The following is a 15,296-nucleotide window of genomic DNA, read 5'->3' on the forward strand; positions in this document are numbered from 1 at the left end:
AACATTTTCTATCCAGAAAAAACTTAATTAATTATCTTTTTATGTATGTACCATTGCATTTGGTGTTGTTATGGTGCAGAAGCCACAGAATGGACTCAACAGTATTCTGTAAAAGAACTGCAATTTCTCTCTATGTTTTGAAAAAGGAAAAATAGATAATAAGCTACATACAGTGATGAAGAAACATAACAAAAAGCTGAAGCATGCTCCTCTGTGTCTCTGCATTTTTTCTAAGCCCAGTCAACAAAATAAATCAATATCAAGAAAAAAACACTTCATTTGCAAACAAGCATTCACAGCCATCCACCAAATTGCAGTTTGTTCGGTAAATAGACTCTGGAAAGGTAATCTGATGAAAGAGAAGTTAAAACTTGAATTTCAGCTTTCAGTTGAGATGCTGCCATAATTTCCAGCTAAAAAAAAAAAAAAACCAAAACAAATTAATGTGCAACGCTGTAACAGCCTGATCCAGGGTTATCTAAATAAGAATTACACTTGTTGGATGTGCATGAGAACCATTAAATGCAAAATCCCTGTCACTGTGTTGATTCATTTTACTGTACATTCATGTGTTCTCTAGTGTGTACCTCACAGTAACACAAACAATGTGTAAGGTGAGTATAAACGGGAAGGACAAGGTACACAATACCTTTTCTTCCTTTCTAACCATTTCACACAATATATGCCCAAAATGGGATATATGCTTTAAAAGCTACGGGTGAGATCAGAAGACTAGTACTGAGCAAGTAACTGTTGGAAGCATTCCCCTCCTTGTACAGACGTAATATATTGTGTAATATTTAGGAAAGCAGTAAAATCCCCTGTACAGCATACGATCATCAGATGACTAATGGCAGGAAAGCTTAAAAAGCTGCTGGTTCTGGCCTGTGAGCCGCTGAGGCCCACTGATTCAGAGACAGCGGGCATGCGCTGTCTCACTCCTGCCGCCTTCTAGGGCTGCAAAACCTTACTGGTTCTGCTGTACTAAGAGTTTGCCATCATAAAGAAAAACAGGATTGCAGAGAATAGGATTTGTCCTGTGGGAAGTAAGAAATAGAAAACAAGAGGTTTATACATACTTCTTTTTTCCACATTGGCTGACAAGCGATGTAAGGTCTCTTTTGTATACTTGCTAACTTATTTTGATCTTGCTTTGTAAATGGAATCAGGACATCCTTGCGTATATTTAATCTCAAAAGAAAATAAAGTTGTTAAATTTTCTCATATACTTAAAAAATATTTATTCCAACTTATTTCTTTATATTTAAAGCCAAAATAATATGTGAAAAGAATAATGGATTTAAACATCAGTTTGCGCGTTAAGTCAGATTGCATTTCCTGTCTATAAAACAGAAGAATACTTCTGTTTCTCTTGGGGAAACAACTAACCTCTCAAGATCAGATGGAAGGAGACCAAGCCACTTTATAGACGGAACGGTGAGATGATGGGCCTCAAAAGACATTGACTAAAATAAGAAAGGTCAACTATAACATTCAGTGACTTTTAAATTATTTGAGGTATATGCCTTCCAAGGTCATGGTCAGATTTTATTACAAAGATAGTTAGGTATTTTCACTATCGGAAAGGTATAAGGATAAAATAGCGCAACTGAAGCTTACCACGTCCCCTTGCCAGAAACCGTTCTTTCGCTAAGACCTGCACCCTTCAGCCTATAACAGATTCTAGAATAGTCCAGTTTAGGCTGGTCTAGATCTGAATAGTTTTGTTTGGTTTTTTGGTGGGTTTTTTGGTGGGTTTTTTTGTTTGTTTTTTGGTTTGTTTGTTGTTTGGTTTTTTTTATAGTCAATATGAGTCTGATTGCCAAAACCAAAAAAGCAATTAAGCCAGGAGGAGCAATGACAATCAAATCTGGAAATTTCTAATATTTTCTGCTGGAAAGTACCACATCATACAAAAATATCCTAAACAAAGATTCATCTGGTGCAGTATCATGGCTACAGTAAATATCTTAGGGAAGAGTGAAAAAACAAATAAGCAATTAATGATACTTCTCAGAATACTCCCCCTGCTCCCAACGGTTTGTGACTCCAACTTTCTGAGCCAGAAGTGGTGGTGGTGTAATACTTGATTTTGTCGGGTTGCTTTTAGAATCCATGAAAACTTTTGTCATCTACAGCACCCTACAGCAAAGTATCACAGTTAAATTACATGTATAAAGGAATACTTCCATTTTCTGTAACGAACTTGACATATTCTAGTTTCATTTGATACACCTGTTCCTCCGTAATTGAAAAAAATCAACTTTTAAAGGAGCCTGACAATTTAATTTACTCCTGGAAAATGGTGTTTTACAAAGTTTACACACCTTTGTAGGAGAGCTGAAAGTGTGACAGCTCACCTGAAAACTTGGGAGTTCTGTTGAACTCTGACATCATTAATGTCTGACAGTTTTCTGAAGTTCTATTTTTTTTTTTACTTTGGATGTTCTTTCTCCATTGCTGTACTGAACAGTTCACTGATCTGCTCCTGCCCTCTGCCTCCACCTGTCTGCCTGCCTTCCATATTGTCTTCCTGTACATCTTTTAGCAGTGTAATACAACAATACCTCCTTGTTCCCTTTGCCTCTTTTTCCATAATGTTCCACACTAACACATGTATCCACAAGTGAATTCTCACCCCAAAACAAAATCTTTACCAACATAACATCATTTTGTGGAGAGTCACCCATCTCACAAGTTATGTCCTCCTCCTCCCAAGGCCTCCAGCCTTCATTTCTCTTCTAAGGCAGAAACAAAACAAAATGGAGAAAACTTTTCTATTTGGACTGAAGGCTGCCTGTGCAGCAGAGAAGAACTGTAATATAGTTAAATGAAACACGTCTCATTGTTATCCAGTTTCTTTTTGTTGCAGGAAGAAGCCGTTTCTGCAGATACACGAGGCCTAAAAACTGTGTCTTTGTGTGGAAACAAAATGATAAAAGGCAGTAACCATTCTAACAAAGGTGTCCCAGCCGAAACCACGACAAATGGCTGTAATGTTTCATACATCTCAGCTTCAAGGCTGGGCTACAAAACAATATATTTGAAGCAAAAAAATTGTACTTACCACAGATCCGTATTTGTAGATGCACATTATTTCTACACCTAGGTTGCAGAATACCAAATGTCAAGTGTCTGTTTATCTGCACACTGGTCATGTTTAAGAAGACTCCATTAAGAATTTTATTTTATGGCATAACAGTTACATCTTCATGATTAGTGAGGTTCTTTATGGTTTACAATTATTTTTAGGGTATGTCAAAATAGTCAGAATTTGAGCATAACATGTCACCTTTACATAAATGTTTCACGCTGTCTGTACATAGTCATTTCAAAACCAAAGATAATCAGCTCTTTAGCCTGCGTAGTCCATATCTCTTAATATTACTGCTTTAAGCAGCTGCTTCTCATTTTGCAGTGATCTCCCTGATTTCAGGTGGTATCAGTGTATAGATATAAGAGATTTTCTGCATTTTGCATATGTGAATTCAGATTCTGAATTCAAACAAAGGCATACACGCTCACATCCACAGAATCCCTCAGGAAATGAGGGAAATTTCAGACCTGTTTCTGATGTAATGGAATAGCACATCCAGAATGTGATGGATTCGTTTTAGGATTGACTTTATTCCTACTGGCATCAGACTCGTAGTTTCTAGCTTTCACTAATGTAAACTATTGGCATGAGTGTTGAATTATTAATGTAAGTGTATGTGAACTACTTTAAAACCAATACAAGCCTCACTTTGCTCAAACATACTATTTTCTTGATGTCTGTCTGGCCTAAGGTTCATAATGTAGTTAAAAATTTTGCTTTATACCAAACTGAGCAACGTTTGCAAAAGTTCCTGTTATTTCCTTTTATTTTACAAAAGGAATAGCATAGCCAACAGCTGGAATTCTTGTCAGAGCAACATTTTCAATGGTATTTAGCTCGGTAAAGATACAGCTAGGACCTCCTGAGACTTTCAGAAGTGGTCAAGTGCCTAACTTCCATTAAAATCAGTGGAATCATGCAACGGATCATAAAATTTCATTATCCTTATACCTCACAGGTCTTTTCAAAATCTAGCTCTATTCTGAGCCACGAATTCTATAAAGTTTTTTTCCTTTTTAGGTACAAGGTAAGATTCTTATTAATACCTCAAAGCACAATAAATTCTCACAGAGGGTAAGGGTATATTCAATGGGGATGTAAAGCCAGTACTGATGTTTCATTTAAAGTCCCTCTGTACGCCTAGATATATTTTGCATAAAGCAGGAACCTTCTGATTGTGCTGAATCTGTATGCTCTGAGTACCTTCCCATAAAAGTGAGAAAAAACATTCTAAATACGTTTTGCTTTCCTTTTGTCATTGAACCTCTACAGATTTACCGTGTGGATCTGCATCCATAAGGGTGAAAATGGGAATTTGAAAAGTATCCCACAGCTTTCTGACCAAAAGTCGTGTATTAAGATCTGGTACGCCTCTTCCCTAAGGAAAGAAAACAAAAGCAGACAGTTTTAAAATAATTAAAATAGCATCTGGCTACATATGTGTTTACATTTGTCATTTGAAAGCAAGCAAACAAACAGAATGCTGGCAGAAATACTTTTCCAGCAGCTATTTTGCAGGGAAAGTTGTATGCTCCTATTTTGGCTCTGTGAGGAGGGAAAGAGGAGCGGGCTGGGGAGAAGCACAGCAGATGTCCTGGGTTACAGGCACTATAGAAGTATCATACATTCCTCTATTTAAGGCATTAATATGTAAGGTCTGGGAGTTGATGTATAGATGTACCCTGGTATCTGTATAAGCTGGTCTAAGGCGGCCACTGTTTTCTTTTTAAAAATGTTTATGGAACTAATGAAACACTATAAAACAAGTTGTTGCTATGACTAACTATAACTGGACAGCATGCAGCATAGTATAAATGCTTATCTCTCTTAGGTATGGGGATATGTTTTTTCCTCATTGTGAGCCAAATTTGTCCCAGAACACATAGGTATGCATATTCCATTTACACATTCCTATTAATTCTCCAGGCTCCATAGCTCTTTCAGTACAATCCAAAATCAACCAATTCTATTTCATTTGGGTTTGCTAAACCGAGGATCCTGAAGGACAAAAGGTTACTCAACAGTTAACATTTCTGAGACTGAGTGGGGCAGCTACTTTGCAGCAGCACGTGAAGTTGATAAGCTACCAAGCTCTAAGGAGATGTTTGGAGGAAATAAGTCTTTAGAATGTGTATTTTGTATTTCTAGGAGGATAATAAAATTTAAAAAAATATTGTTAGATATGTTTCATATTAATTTTATTATGATCTTTTGACCAAGTTTGAGCACCACTACAATGCTAAAGTATTATTTAAATTCTCTATGTCTAGCTACACAATATGAAATGTAAGATGCATACCGTAATCATTATACATGGGGACAGTTTATTGCAGAAGTCATCATCCAGGAGTCTCTGAAAAGTTGCATCTTTTTCTACAATTAACATAAATTTGGCATGTGAGATTAAATCTTTTCTGTTAAGGCTAGCTGCATGTAAAATGACCCATCACACCAATCAATTAAAACTAAATGCTCTAAAATACCTGTTCTGGAGCCAAAAGCAGTGTTCATGACTCAATTTCAGAGCCAACAAGCAAAGAAAAAATTACCAGAACATTGTTTAACTTGGAATATTCTTTGGTTTTGCTTTATTTTTTCAGTCTACAATGAGAGTTCTTGCTCAAAGGATACTTTTAATTCCTTGAACATTAGATGGCACAGTGACTGCCTAAAACAACAAAAATGAGATTAATCATTTTAAATAGAGAAAATGATATATTTTAAAATAACAACATTAGGTAATGAAGGACACAATTACATCCTGAAAAAAACATTCATCTTCTATATACAAGATCAATCTTGACATTTTCATCTCTTTATAAGCATATTCAACCATTCATATCCTGCTCTATTGTATGGTTGTGTAGGAGTCCTCCTGTTATAACAAGATGCTTTTCAAAAGTATTTGTGCTACTGTCATGGAAGATTGTTCATCATATGGGCGTTACAGAGATAACAATGTCCTGATTAATTATTTATCTGTCTTAGCCAGAAAAAAGTGTCAGCTTGGTGTGAAGTTTGCAAATTTAATACAGGCTTAAAACACTTCAGTATTCTTCTTGGAAGACCACTAAATCCTTTCTTTTATTAACGTGTAACCTGATTTTATAACTATTTTGGAGCAGCATTTCTAAGACATAGTCATGTTTACTTTACATCTCATATTAGGATTGGCTCAATCTGGCAAGCATATGGATGAGAAAACAGGAACTGGAGGAAGAACTTGGCAAAAGAGTACGTATATTTTGAAGTGTGTGGTCTGTTTTTACTTCTGACTGCTAAATCACCTCCGGTGCCAGGGTGGAACAACTCAACAAATAAAAATATGAAGAGCCGTAGAAGAGCATTAACAACAGGGGTCTTTATGCTCTGCCTCAAAACAAAGTATAGTAGACAGCTAAGGTTATCATTCCATTTTGAAATTACCGACTTAAGCTCGCAATGAACACATTTTCCAGGAAATCATGACAACAGTCAGCAAGTCTGAGTTCTGTTCCTGCTTTCATATTCTACACAACTATAGCAAATCTTTTAGGACCAGATTAGTTGAATCTCATCTTTTCAAACCACCTTTGGCTCTTCACTCTCACGAAACCATGGTTATAAACTACTCTTTAGCTCAGTGCCACCTTTGATAAAATTAGTTGACAATACAAGCCCTTCTAATGTCTGTAATTCCTGTATAAGTGATGATCCTAAAACTAAACAGCCTGATATTACAGTGAATGTAGATAGTACAGCAAATGAAGATAATATCAACTCTTATGCTGATGAAGTATCATCATTAAACTTCTGTAAATGAGAACATAATTTGGGTCCAGGAAGAGGCATCTTTCTCTAATTTTAGAGGCTCTGTTCAGTCTCTCATCTGTGCTATTGGTACTAGAGAAGCCTGCCCATTGTGGTAAAAGCAGCTCATTGAGGACCATATGAGTCTGTTAATTCAGGCTGTAAGACTTGTTTCCTTGCTCTGCCAGAAATCAATCTATTGTGACAGAAACAAAGGATATTCAGAGTGCTCAGGAATTTTGATTCAGAGCACTTACTTGACAGAACATTGTAATATAAAGCCTAAGATACACAATATATACGCCTTCCTCTGCACGGCTCCTGTGGTAGAAGGTAGTGCTAAAAACCATATCCAAAAGATATATTCCTGGCGAGCTTCAGAATTGCACTACAATTCAGCAATACTTTTTATCTTTCTTTTTTCACCGAGGTTGTAATGTCTCAAATTGCCACAAGCACAGGTCTGTATAATAAATGTATATAGTAATCTGAGCTACGAAGAGTGCTGGATATCATGCAAAGGTAGATGCTATGAATTATCATTATTGTTTTATAATACATACTGTTGCACCGCAGGTACAATTCACTTTTGTACCATCTTCCTCAGTGTAACTTAAATTGCCAGCAACAAAACCTTTAGTTGTAGACAGCTGAAAAAAACAGTAAGATGTATACAGTAAATTGGAAGTTACATGCTGTTACGTTACTGTATTCCACAGGCAAACCAAGAAACCTCTGAAAAGAATTCTGACCAGTAATAAGCAGTTATCAACTGCCATCGACCTTTTAAATGCTAAGCAATATTATTGCCATCATGGATATAAAGGCATACTTACAATAAATTATGTTATCAACTGCATTTATAGATACAAAGGAATTCTTGTAAGGCATGAGATACAAGTAAATCTGAAAGGTTGGTACATCTCTGACTTACTTCAAATTTTCATTTAACCCCCAAGTAAGCAAATTATTTGAGTATGAATTGCTAAACAGATCTCTCGCACTCTGAAGTTTAAGCTTTGCCTTCAGTAAGTAATAGCAAAAGGCCTTGTGGTTTTGCTGGCAGTTTGCCCCAAACTCTTTGGAGCAAGCAAACTCTATGAATTTTCTCTGAAGACAGAAACCTTTCAAGTGCTATGATAAACCATAATTAGGTTTCATTTGCACAAATGATGCTTTTTATTTTAACTACGTATTTCCTCTTTATAACTTTTCTTTGTATTTCAGCTTTCAGTTAGATCTATATGATTTGGAAATAATGATAAAAACATTCATAATACGCCACTTACTATATGTAGACTTCTCCGAGGTATCTTAAGCATGCAAGAAATGTCATTGATTATATTGTCCACAACACTTTGGCTACCAAACAGTAGTGTATCTGAATAATATATGTCTCTATCAAGACAAAATATTGTATTTGTCATTATAATACTGAAACAGCTGTAGGCTCATGAGAGTTTTATAGAGGACATGGATAATCAAATCAACCTAAAGCATTTTACATACAGGAATCCATTATCCTACAGGTTTGCATCCTACAGGCTGTTTTTCACAATAGCATTCTTAAAATACAACTTTATTTGAAATTACAGAAATGTAGTATGTTACCTTTTAGTTGCATAAGTATTGGTCTGCACCATCTTATAGATCATAGATAATATTTTGAGCATCAGAGCTGAAAAGATACATTTTACAAAACATTTTATCCATTTTCAGAAATGCATATACAATAATTTGTCTTTATATTGACACATATTTGTGTCTCATCACATAAAACGTTGAAACATATATTTTAACATGCTATGAAAATACAGAGAGGCTGTACTAATCAATAGACTCAATAATTTCTAGCATAATTAGGAAAAATATGATGGAGTTAAGTGAGGGAATGTATGCCCCGCTGCCCAGGCCAAGAAATTAAATGACTGAGTTAGAATAAGAAATCAGCATATTGTCCATATTCCGAGATTCGTTTACTAGCTAGCTTTTTGAAGAAGGGTGATGTTTCTGCATTAAGACTTTTTGAAGAAGGGTGATGTTTCTGCATTAAGACTTTTTGAAAATACCTTCAGCGGATATTTATTCAGAGAGGGTAGAAAGAAACTGTAAGAACGCTGTATTAATTTCACTGTCACTCACTACAATTTAGTGGAGAAAAGCTGAAGGGCTGGTCATAACATCAGGTTATATTACCCATAGACTTCTAAATCACAATGCCTATTTTTTTTATGTTTTTGTTTGTTTGTGTTTGGATTTTTACAAAGTTTTGAACTAAAATACAAGAATTCTGCTTTTGGACTTTTTTAACTTACCAAATTTTGGTGCTGATCTAGGACAGTCACTTCTTATTTGTTTTGTAGTACAATGTGGTATCATCTGTAGACCTACAGAATCTCTAAATCTGATACATTTCAAACAAATACAATAAAACTGTAAACTTATTGAGTATATGTAAATTGTTCTCTGCAAGGTAATTCAGACTCAGACCCCTTTCCTATAAGCAAATTCACTAGTGCTATTTTCAGACTCAGTACAGAAACCATCAATTTGGGTGGAGTTGGAGTGGCGCGAAGGAAAAAGGCAGGCAGGAGACACCATCTGCCAAAATGACCCATTCAAAACATTACTGAACTGCCCCCCCCCCCGATCTGATCACTGGCTTCAAAACATGAAAGAGTTTTTCAAGGAGATACTTCAAGACTGAATTTAAGCCTAAAATGCAGAAGTTTCCAGATAAAAATAGAGAAAAGAAAAATATGTTATACATACTTATAACTGTTAATATATCAGCATCAATATTCTAGCATGAAAACAAAGGGAGAAATGACAGGAAAAAATGTGAATCATTATTAGAATGCAAATCAAGTCTGACTGACTTTCTAACCTAGAATGTATGAAAAAGTGTTACTATTTTATATTACAATAATACTACCTAATTTATGCCCTTAAAGTATTATCAGAATAACTCAACCATATTCCATTATTAACCTTTGGAAACAAAAGTGCAGTCCATCCTCATCTCTAAATAGTTGTTTAATCTAAACGAAGTTCTCCATTTTGTGCTTCACTGTTTCATGTCTGAACGTGCACATTTCAGCAAGAGAATCAGTTATTTTCTTAATGACACTTCATTATTTTACTTAAAATTATTTTAGTGCCTTATGATATGACAGTCCTGTCTTTAAAGCATTCTTTTTAATTTCAAAGTTTTGTAGGTACTTTTAAAAAGTATTGGTGGTAAAATGGCCATAATTTTATTTAAACTCACATAATGTTTCTGAATTTCTTTCTTTGTCAAAGGTTTTGCTCCATGCATCCTTTGGGTGGCAGAACACACCACGATGCACATATGTGAAGTGACAGCAATAACAAACAGCAGGGGAGCATCTGCCTGACAGCTTTAAAGTAACTTTCTTGCCTTTCTGCTACAACATTTAAAAGTTATTTGTGCTTTTCACTTGCATGCTCCCTGCATTGTAACTGTACAAAACAGGGAGAAAAACAGTAATCAAAGCTTTGCTGGATTGCTCTCTCAGGTTAAATAAAGAACGCCCCTTTCAGAAAACAGTGTGCTGAAAGACCTGAGCAATGCGGATCCCACAGATATTTCATAAAGGCAACTGCAAACTGGCAATAGATTGATAGATCGGACATCTAGTCTTCCTAGGCTTGCATTTACCCCAGCAGAGCAGTTTTCTATAAATTTTTTTCTTTTTTTTTTTTCTGGAAAGATACAGGTGGACAATGGAAACTGATTGCACTGCTTTAGGCCTGGCGTTCTCACTGATTGACATCATTCTTTGGTAAATACCTCTCTGGGCATCTACAAATGTTTACAAGGAACATTTCAAACATGAAATCATTCTCTCGTTCTACTAGTTCCTGCCCAGCAGATTCCAGCTGTGCAGATTAGGTATGAAAAGGCAGCCTAAAAAAGAAAGAAAAATGCCCCACCGACTGTATTTTCTTCCATTCATATTATATTTCGGAATTCTGGTTTTATTTTTATTTGTCTATTTAATTTTATTTTAATCTTAAACTCCTGTATTAAAGTGGGATATAGGTCACTATTCAATGGGAAATGCATATCTAAGATTACATTTCTCCACCATAAATAATGGTTCGGGTTTTTTTTAAATGTGATTGATGTGTCTTATTTTTAACATACTGTGACGTTAACTTGTTTTAATTTGAACGTTTTTCCCCCTATATGTTCTGATGGCAAATAACATTTCACATTTGTTTTTCTAGCCTGGAATGCCATTTCCCCACAGACTGCCAAAAATTGCAAAACTTTGTTACAGTATTTTAATTTTACAGACATCTGAGTGAAACATTTTTGTCAAACTATCAAGACACAAACCATTAAATTCCCTGGAACATACAAGCCTTTCAGTTGACTGATTACCTTCAGGCCCCTCAGGTTTTCTGATTGACAGAAATTTAATTGTTCTCTTTAAATGAGTATTCCACCAAAGTGTTACGTGTGGAAGGTTTGCTATGCTTTCTCAGCCTCAAATTTTTGTAATGTATCCACTTACAAGCACCTCCACAATCTTATCAATCTAAATATCCTCTCACCCACTGACGTCCAAAGCTATTACAGGGCAAGAAATAGACTTGCATCTTCCTTTATCATTTTGCTTTTGTATTATAGAAAGCAATTAATCTCTTGGTTTCAGGGATTTTCAATTTAAATGAGCTCGTTGGAAAAATACCGTTGCACAAGCAACTTCTGCAAATCACAAAGAATGTTATAAAGGAGGACAGGTTGCTTTTTCTCTGATCCTCTCTAGATAACCTGGCATAAGATCTGGAATTTAGATAACATATTGGAAGCTTGGTTTGCTTTATTTGGCTGGTAATGAGCTTAGAACACATCAAGGAGGTAAGAAATACAACAGGAAGAGGTGAGATGCACCTTCTCTGAAGAACAAAAAGGTACGTTTATCACTATCATTTTAAGAAATAAGATACCATGAGGAAAAGCAGAGAAAAATGAAGCACAGAAAGGGCTTTAGAGGATAAAATTGCTCATAATTGTTTCCAGCCTAAAACAGATTATTTCACTCTAATGAGACTTATCATTTCTGGTTTCTACCGCTTCCAGAAAACGTTTATAGGACATCCTTCTCCTTTCTAACCCCTATTTACAGTAGTTTTACATTCCCCTTTATGCTATGGTCTGCTCTTACTTAATACATGATGCCTGTTCATGCAGAGTGTTTACTAAGCATTACTTTTTATTTGTCCACTACTTCTTAAGAAGTCAAATTATTTATTGATTCTAATACTTATAGAACTATGTATGATTAACTTTTCTGGAAATTAGATAATCAAATTTATATTCATGGCATTTATATTAATATAAGGCAGGACTTTACAATATATAATACTTACTCTATGTTCCTCCAGCCTGATCTGTTAGCCAGTGTGAGAACAGGTGCTTTTTTTTGAGCCAAGCTTTTAAATACATCTTCAATAACATTTTCTATTGCTTCAAGAACTTCAGAACTGAAACAAAGAAAGTTAATGATACGATTCATGTGATAAAATCTAGTTCTACTTTGAGTTTTGATCATCTATCCCCCCTCCTACAAAAATCATGTAATCCAAAACTGCTTCAAGGATATATTTATTTCAGAAATGTGGAGGAACTCTCTTGTTTTTTAATTTTGTTTTGTTCAGTTTCCCTAAAATCTTTTGACTTTCTATTCCAGATGCATCACTGAGGACACAATTAAAAGTACATTTCTATTCAATCCTGAAACCATCAAATTTTTCACCAGCTGAACTTTTAGACCAACTGGCTGGTTTGTGATTAATGATTCATGGTTTACTATAAATGATGTAATATTGGCTTTGGCTATGATTTGGGCTAAGTTGTTTTTAAATGCTGTAAATTTTAAAAATGTTCAAGAGTACAAATACTTCCTGTTGTACCATTGCATGTTAACCTTTTGATCTGTTGCCCTGAACAAACTGTTAAGGGTTTTAATTATATGAAGGCTTAGTCTCAACAGATGCACCGTGAAAAGAATAAAATCTGTATCTTTCACCTAAAAGACAAAGCAACCTTGCAGCAGATCCCTGCAGCAAAACTGTAGGCTAGTTTGAGTGTTATGACAGATGCTTTTTATTTTCATAAGCAATCTGACTCCAACATTTCAGCTGTCCTTAAAATTACAAATGTACTATGCACCATCATAAGTTTAGGTAGGAATTAAAATAATAGACAAAACTTATTTTAGCTCAAAGTTTTATCACCAAAGTCCAACTTTGTCATTAAGTAATGTACTAAGAAAAGATGAGTGAATACCAGTGCACACCACACAAAATTAATTATCCCAGCGTTAAAAAAAAATCAGCAAGAATTATTTTTAAAACCTAGCTATGAGTCGACAATAATGAAGTGCCATTAAACCTCTCTTCTATCAGCTGAATATGTTTCTTCCATTTTGTAGCTCAGCTTCCACTTAGTCCTCATTCTGCTGAAACTAGTTTATAATTTTTTGAAAGTAATTCCTGGAAAGTATTAACCTTTTATTTTAAAACGTTATTTGTAATAGTATCTGTATTAAAAAACCCTACTAGTATTGCTTACATTTATGTCCAGTAATATTAAACCATCCAACAAAAACAATGCAAGATTTTTTTCTGTTTTTCAGATGAATAAACTTGGATACAGAGAGACTAATGGCTTTCCAAAGGTGAAACAGTGAAGCATTTGCAGTGTTGATAATACAAGAAGGCGTGCTGACAATATGTAAATTCATTTTCTACTGTATAATACCTTTATAATCAAGTCTAAGATTCTCTAACTTTCAGATTCATATTCTCTTACTCATAATTAAAATCCTACGTTGGACTGCCATATCCAAAATAGAAATTCTATTAAGTACAGAGGAAATAGTTGGCTGGTGAGCTAAATGTATAATGCAGCAAGTGGTAAAATAGGTAAGCAAAGCTAACGATGGTGCAGACCTCCAACATAATAAAAATTAGTGTTGACGACAATAAAAATATATGTGGGCAGATAGATGAAAGAACAGATAGGTAGACAGGAAATCTAAACCATGTCATTGCTTTGATACTCATAAATATTTTACTTATTCGTTTGGTTCTGTTCACTGTAACTGTCTTGATATTCCAGATGTACTTCAAAGTTTGCTGCAGAATTGGTTTCTGTTCCAATCCAAATTTCCCAATTTACTGGCCAACAGAAGTTGTAAACGCGGCAAAATAGGAGGTAGAGGACAGCAATTCTCTGTGTACCCCCTGCTGATATTCTGTCTCTTTTTGCAGAGAATAAATGAATTTTAATAAGAAAACATACAATACTGGCCAAGTATGCCTGCTTAAAATTCACTCTGATTTAGTTAACTGCGAAATCTGAGCAGAGAAGGGTATATCTCACAGGGTTTGCCTGATCGCTTCTAACATGTTGCAGCATAAGTAGATACTTGTTTCCATATAGCACAAGAAATGCTCTTCAACATTAACAGCATAAAAGAGCGCCTTGAGCAAGCAAACAATATAAATACACATGAGAAACAGTTACAAATAAAAATCTGCAATGTAATAAACCAACACACTCCAAAACCCAGAACTGTACGTCGCTAAAGTTGCCACAGCCTGCCACACAGGCTAACAACTCTCCAAGTCATCATCATCATCATTATTATTATACTTTTCCTTTTCCTTTAAAAATACTTTTAAGATACTCACAGTCTTTTCTAGCTTCTGAGGCTGATATACTGTGTATGGAAAGAGTCTTTCAAAAATGATAAAAGTTTTTTCTTAGTGAAATTCAGTATGTTTTTGTCACGGTTTTCTGTATTTCTGTCTGTACCTATAGACTTTTTGGAGACGTCTGAGGGAACGGAGATGCTGTTTGCAGTGTGAGAGCCCCTTCTCCCCTGTGTTTTTGTAGAGGAGTATGTTTTTCACTTTTGCACAAGCCCATTACATGCAGTGGTGCACCACCTGCTTCAGTATTACCACAGAAAGGGAGAATTTTTCACATCTTTTACCTAGGGACGTGGCTCTCATGACCAGACAGACTTGTTTCCCTGAAGCTGTCCTTGCTCACAGCTGGCACTTCAGTGGAACACACACTATGGTCTTCCATGAGGGCTGGTGCAGACCGATCCAACTGCTCTGGAAGGGGCGGCGTCATGTTAAAAAGAAGCAAAAGAGATTACCAAAGACATTAGAAAAGGCTATTCTGCATGCTGGACTTAAAACTCATGATCTGAGCTCAAACTACAGGGCCAGAGAGAAAAAGCAGACAATTTCTGTCGCAACCAAAGTCAGTTTTTTCCTGCCCTTGCTGACTGACGGACCGAGAGCTTTTCCCGCCCTTTCTAACAGACAGGAGCCGGCCCTGCCCCTCCTGACTGACCGA

The 15,296-nt window shown here is 35.6% G+C and overlaps 1 protein-coding gene across 1 annotated transcript; it reads right to left on the bottom strand.

Annotated features, from left to right (window-relative positions):
- Nucleotides 1-293: 293 nt before the first annotated feature.
- On the bottom strand, nucleotides 294-15,020 carry SPO11 (SPO11 initiator of meiotic double stranded breaks). The gene is made up of 13 exons (XM_054218649.1): nucleotides 14,923-15,020; nucleotides 12,290-12,403; nucleotides 9,202-9,290; nucleotides 8,498-8,564; nucleotides 8,176-8,284; nucleotides 7,450-7,536; nucleotides 5,729-5,765; nucleotides 5,397-5,506; nucleotides 4,376-4,475; nucleotides 3,068-3,105; nucleotides 1,390-1,466; nucleotides 1,080-1,191; nucleotides 294-413 (listed from the first exon to the last, which is right to left on the bottom strand). Exons 1-13 carry the CDS (start codon nucleotides 15,018-15,020, stop codon nucleotides 294-296), a joined length of 1,158 nt encoding a protein of 385 aa, XP_054074624.1.
- Nucleotides 15,021-15,296: the final 276 nt, after the last annotated feature.

The sequence above is a fragment of the Rissa tridactyla genome, chromosome 12 (genome assembly GCF_028500815.1).
Source record: "Rissa tridactyla isolate bRisTri1 chromosome 12, bRisTri1.patW.cur.20221130, whole genome shotgun sequence".
NCBI classification, from domain to species: Eukaryota; Metazoa; Chordata; class Aves; order Charadriiformes; family Laridae; genus Rissa; species Rissa tridactyla.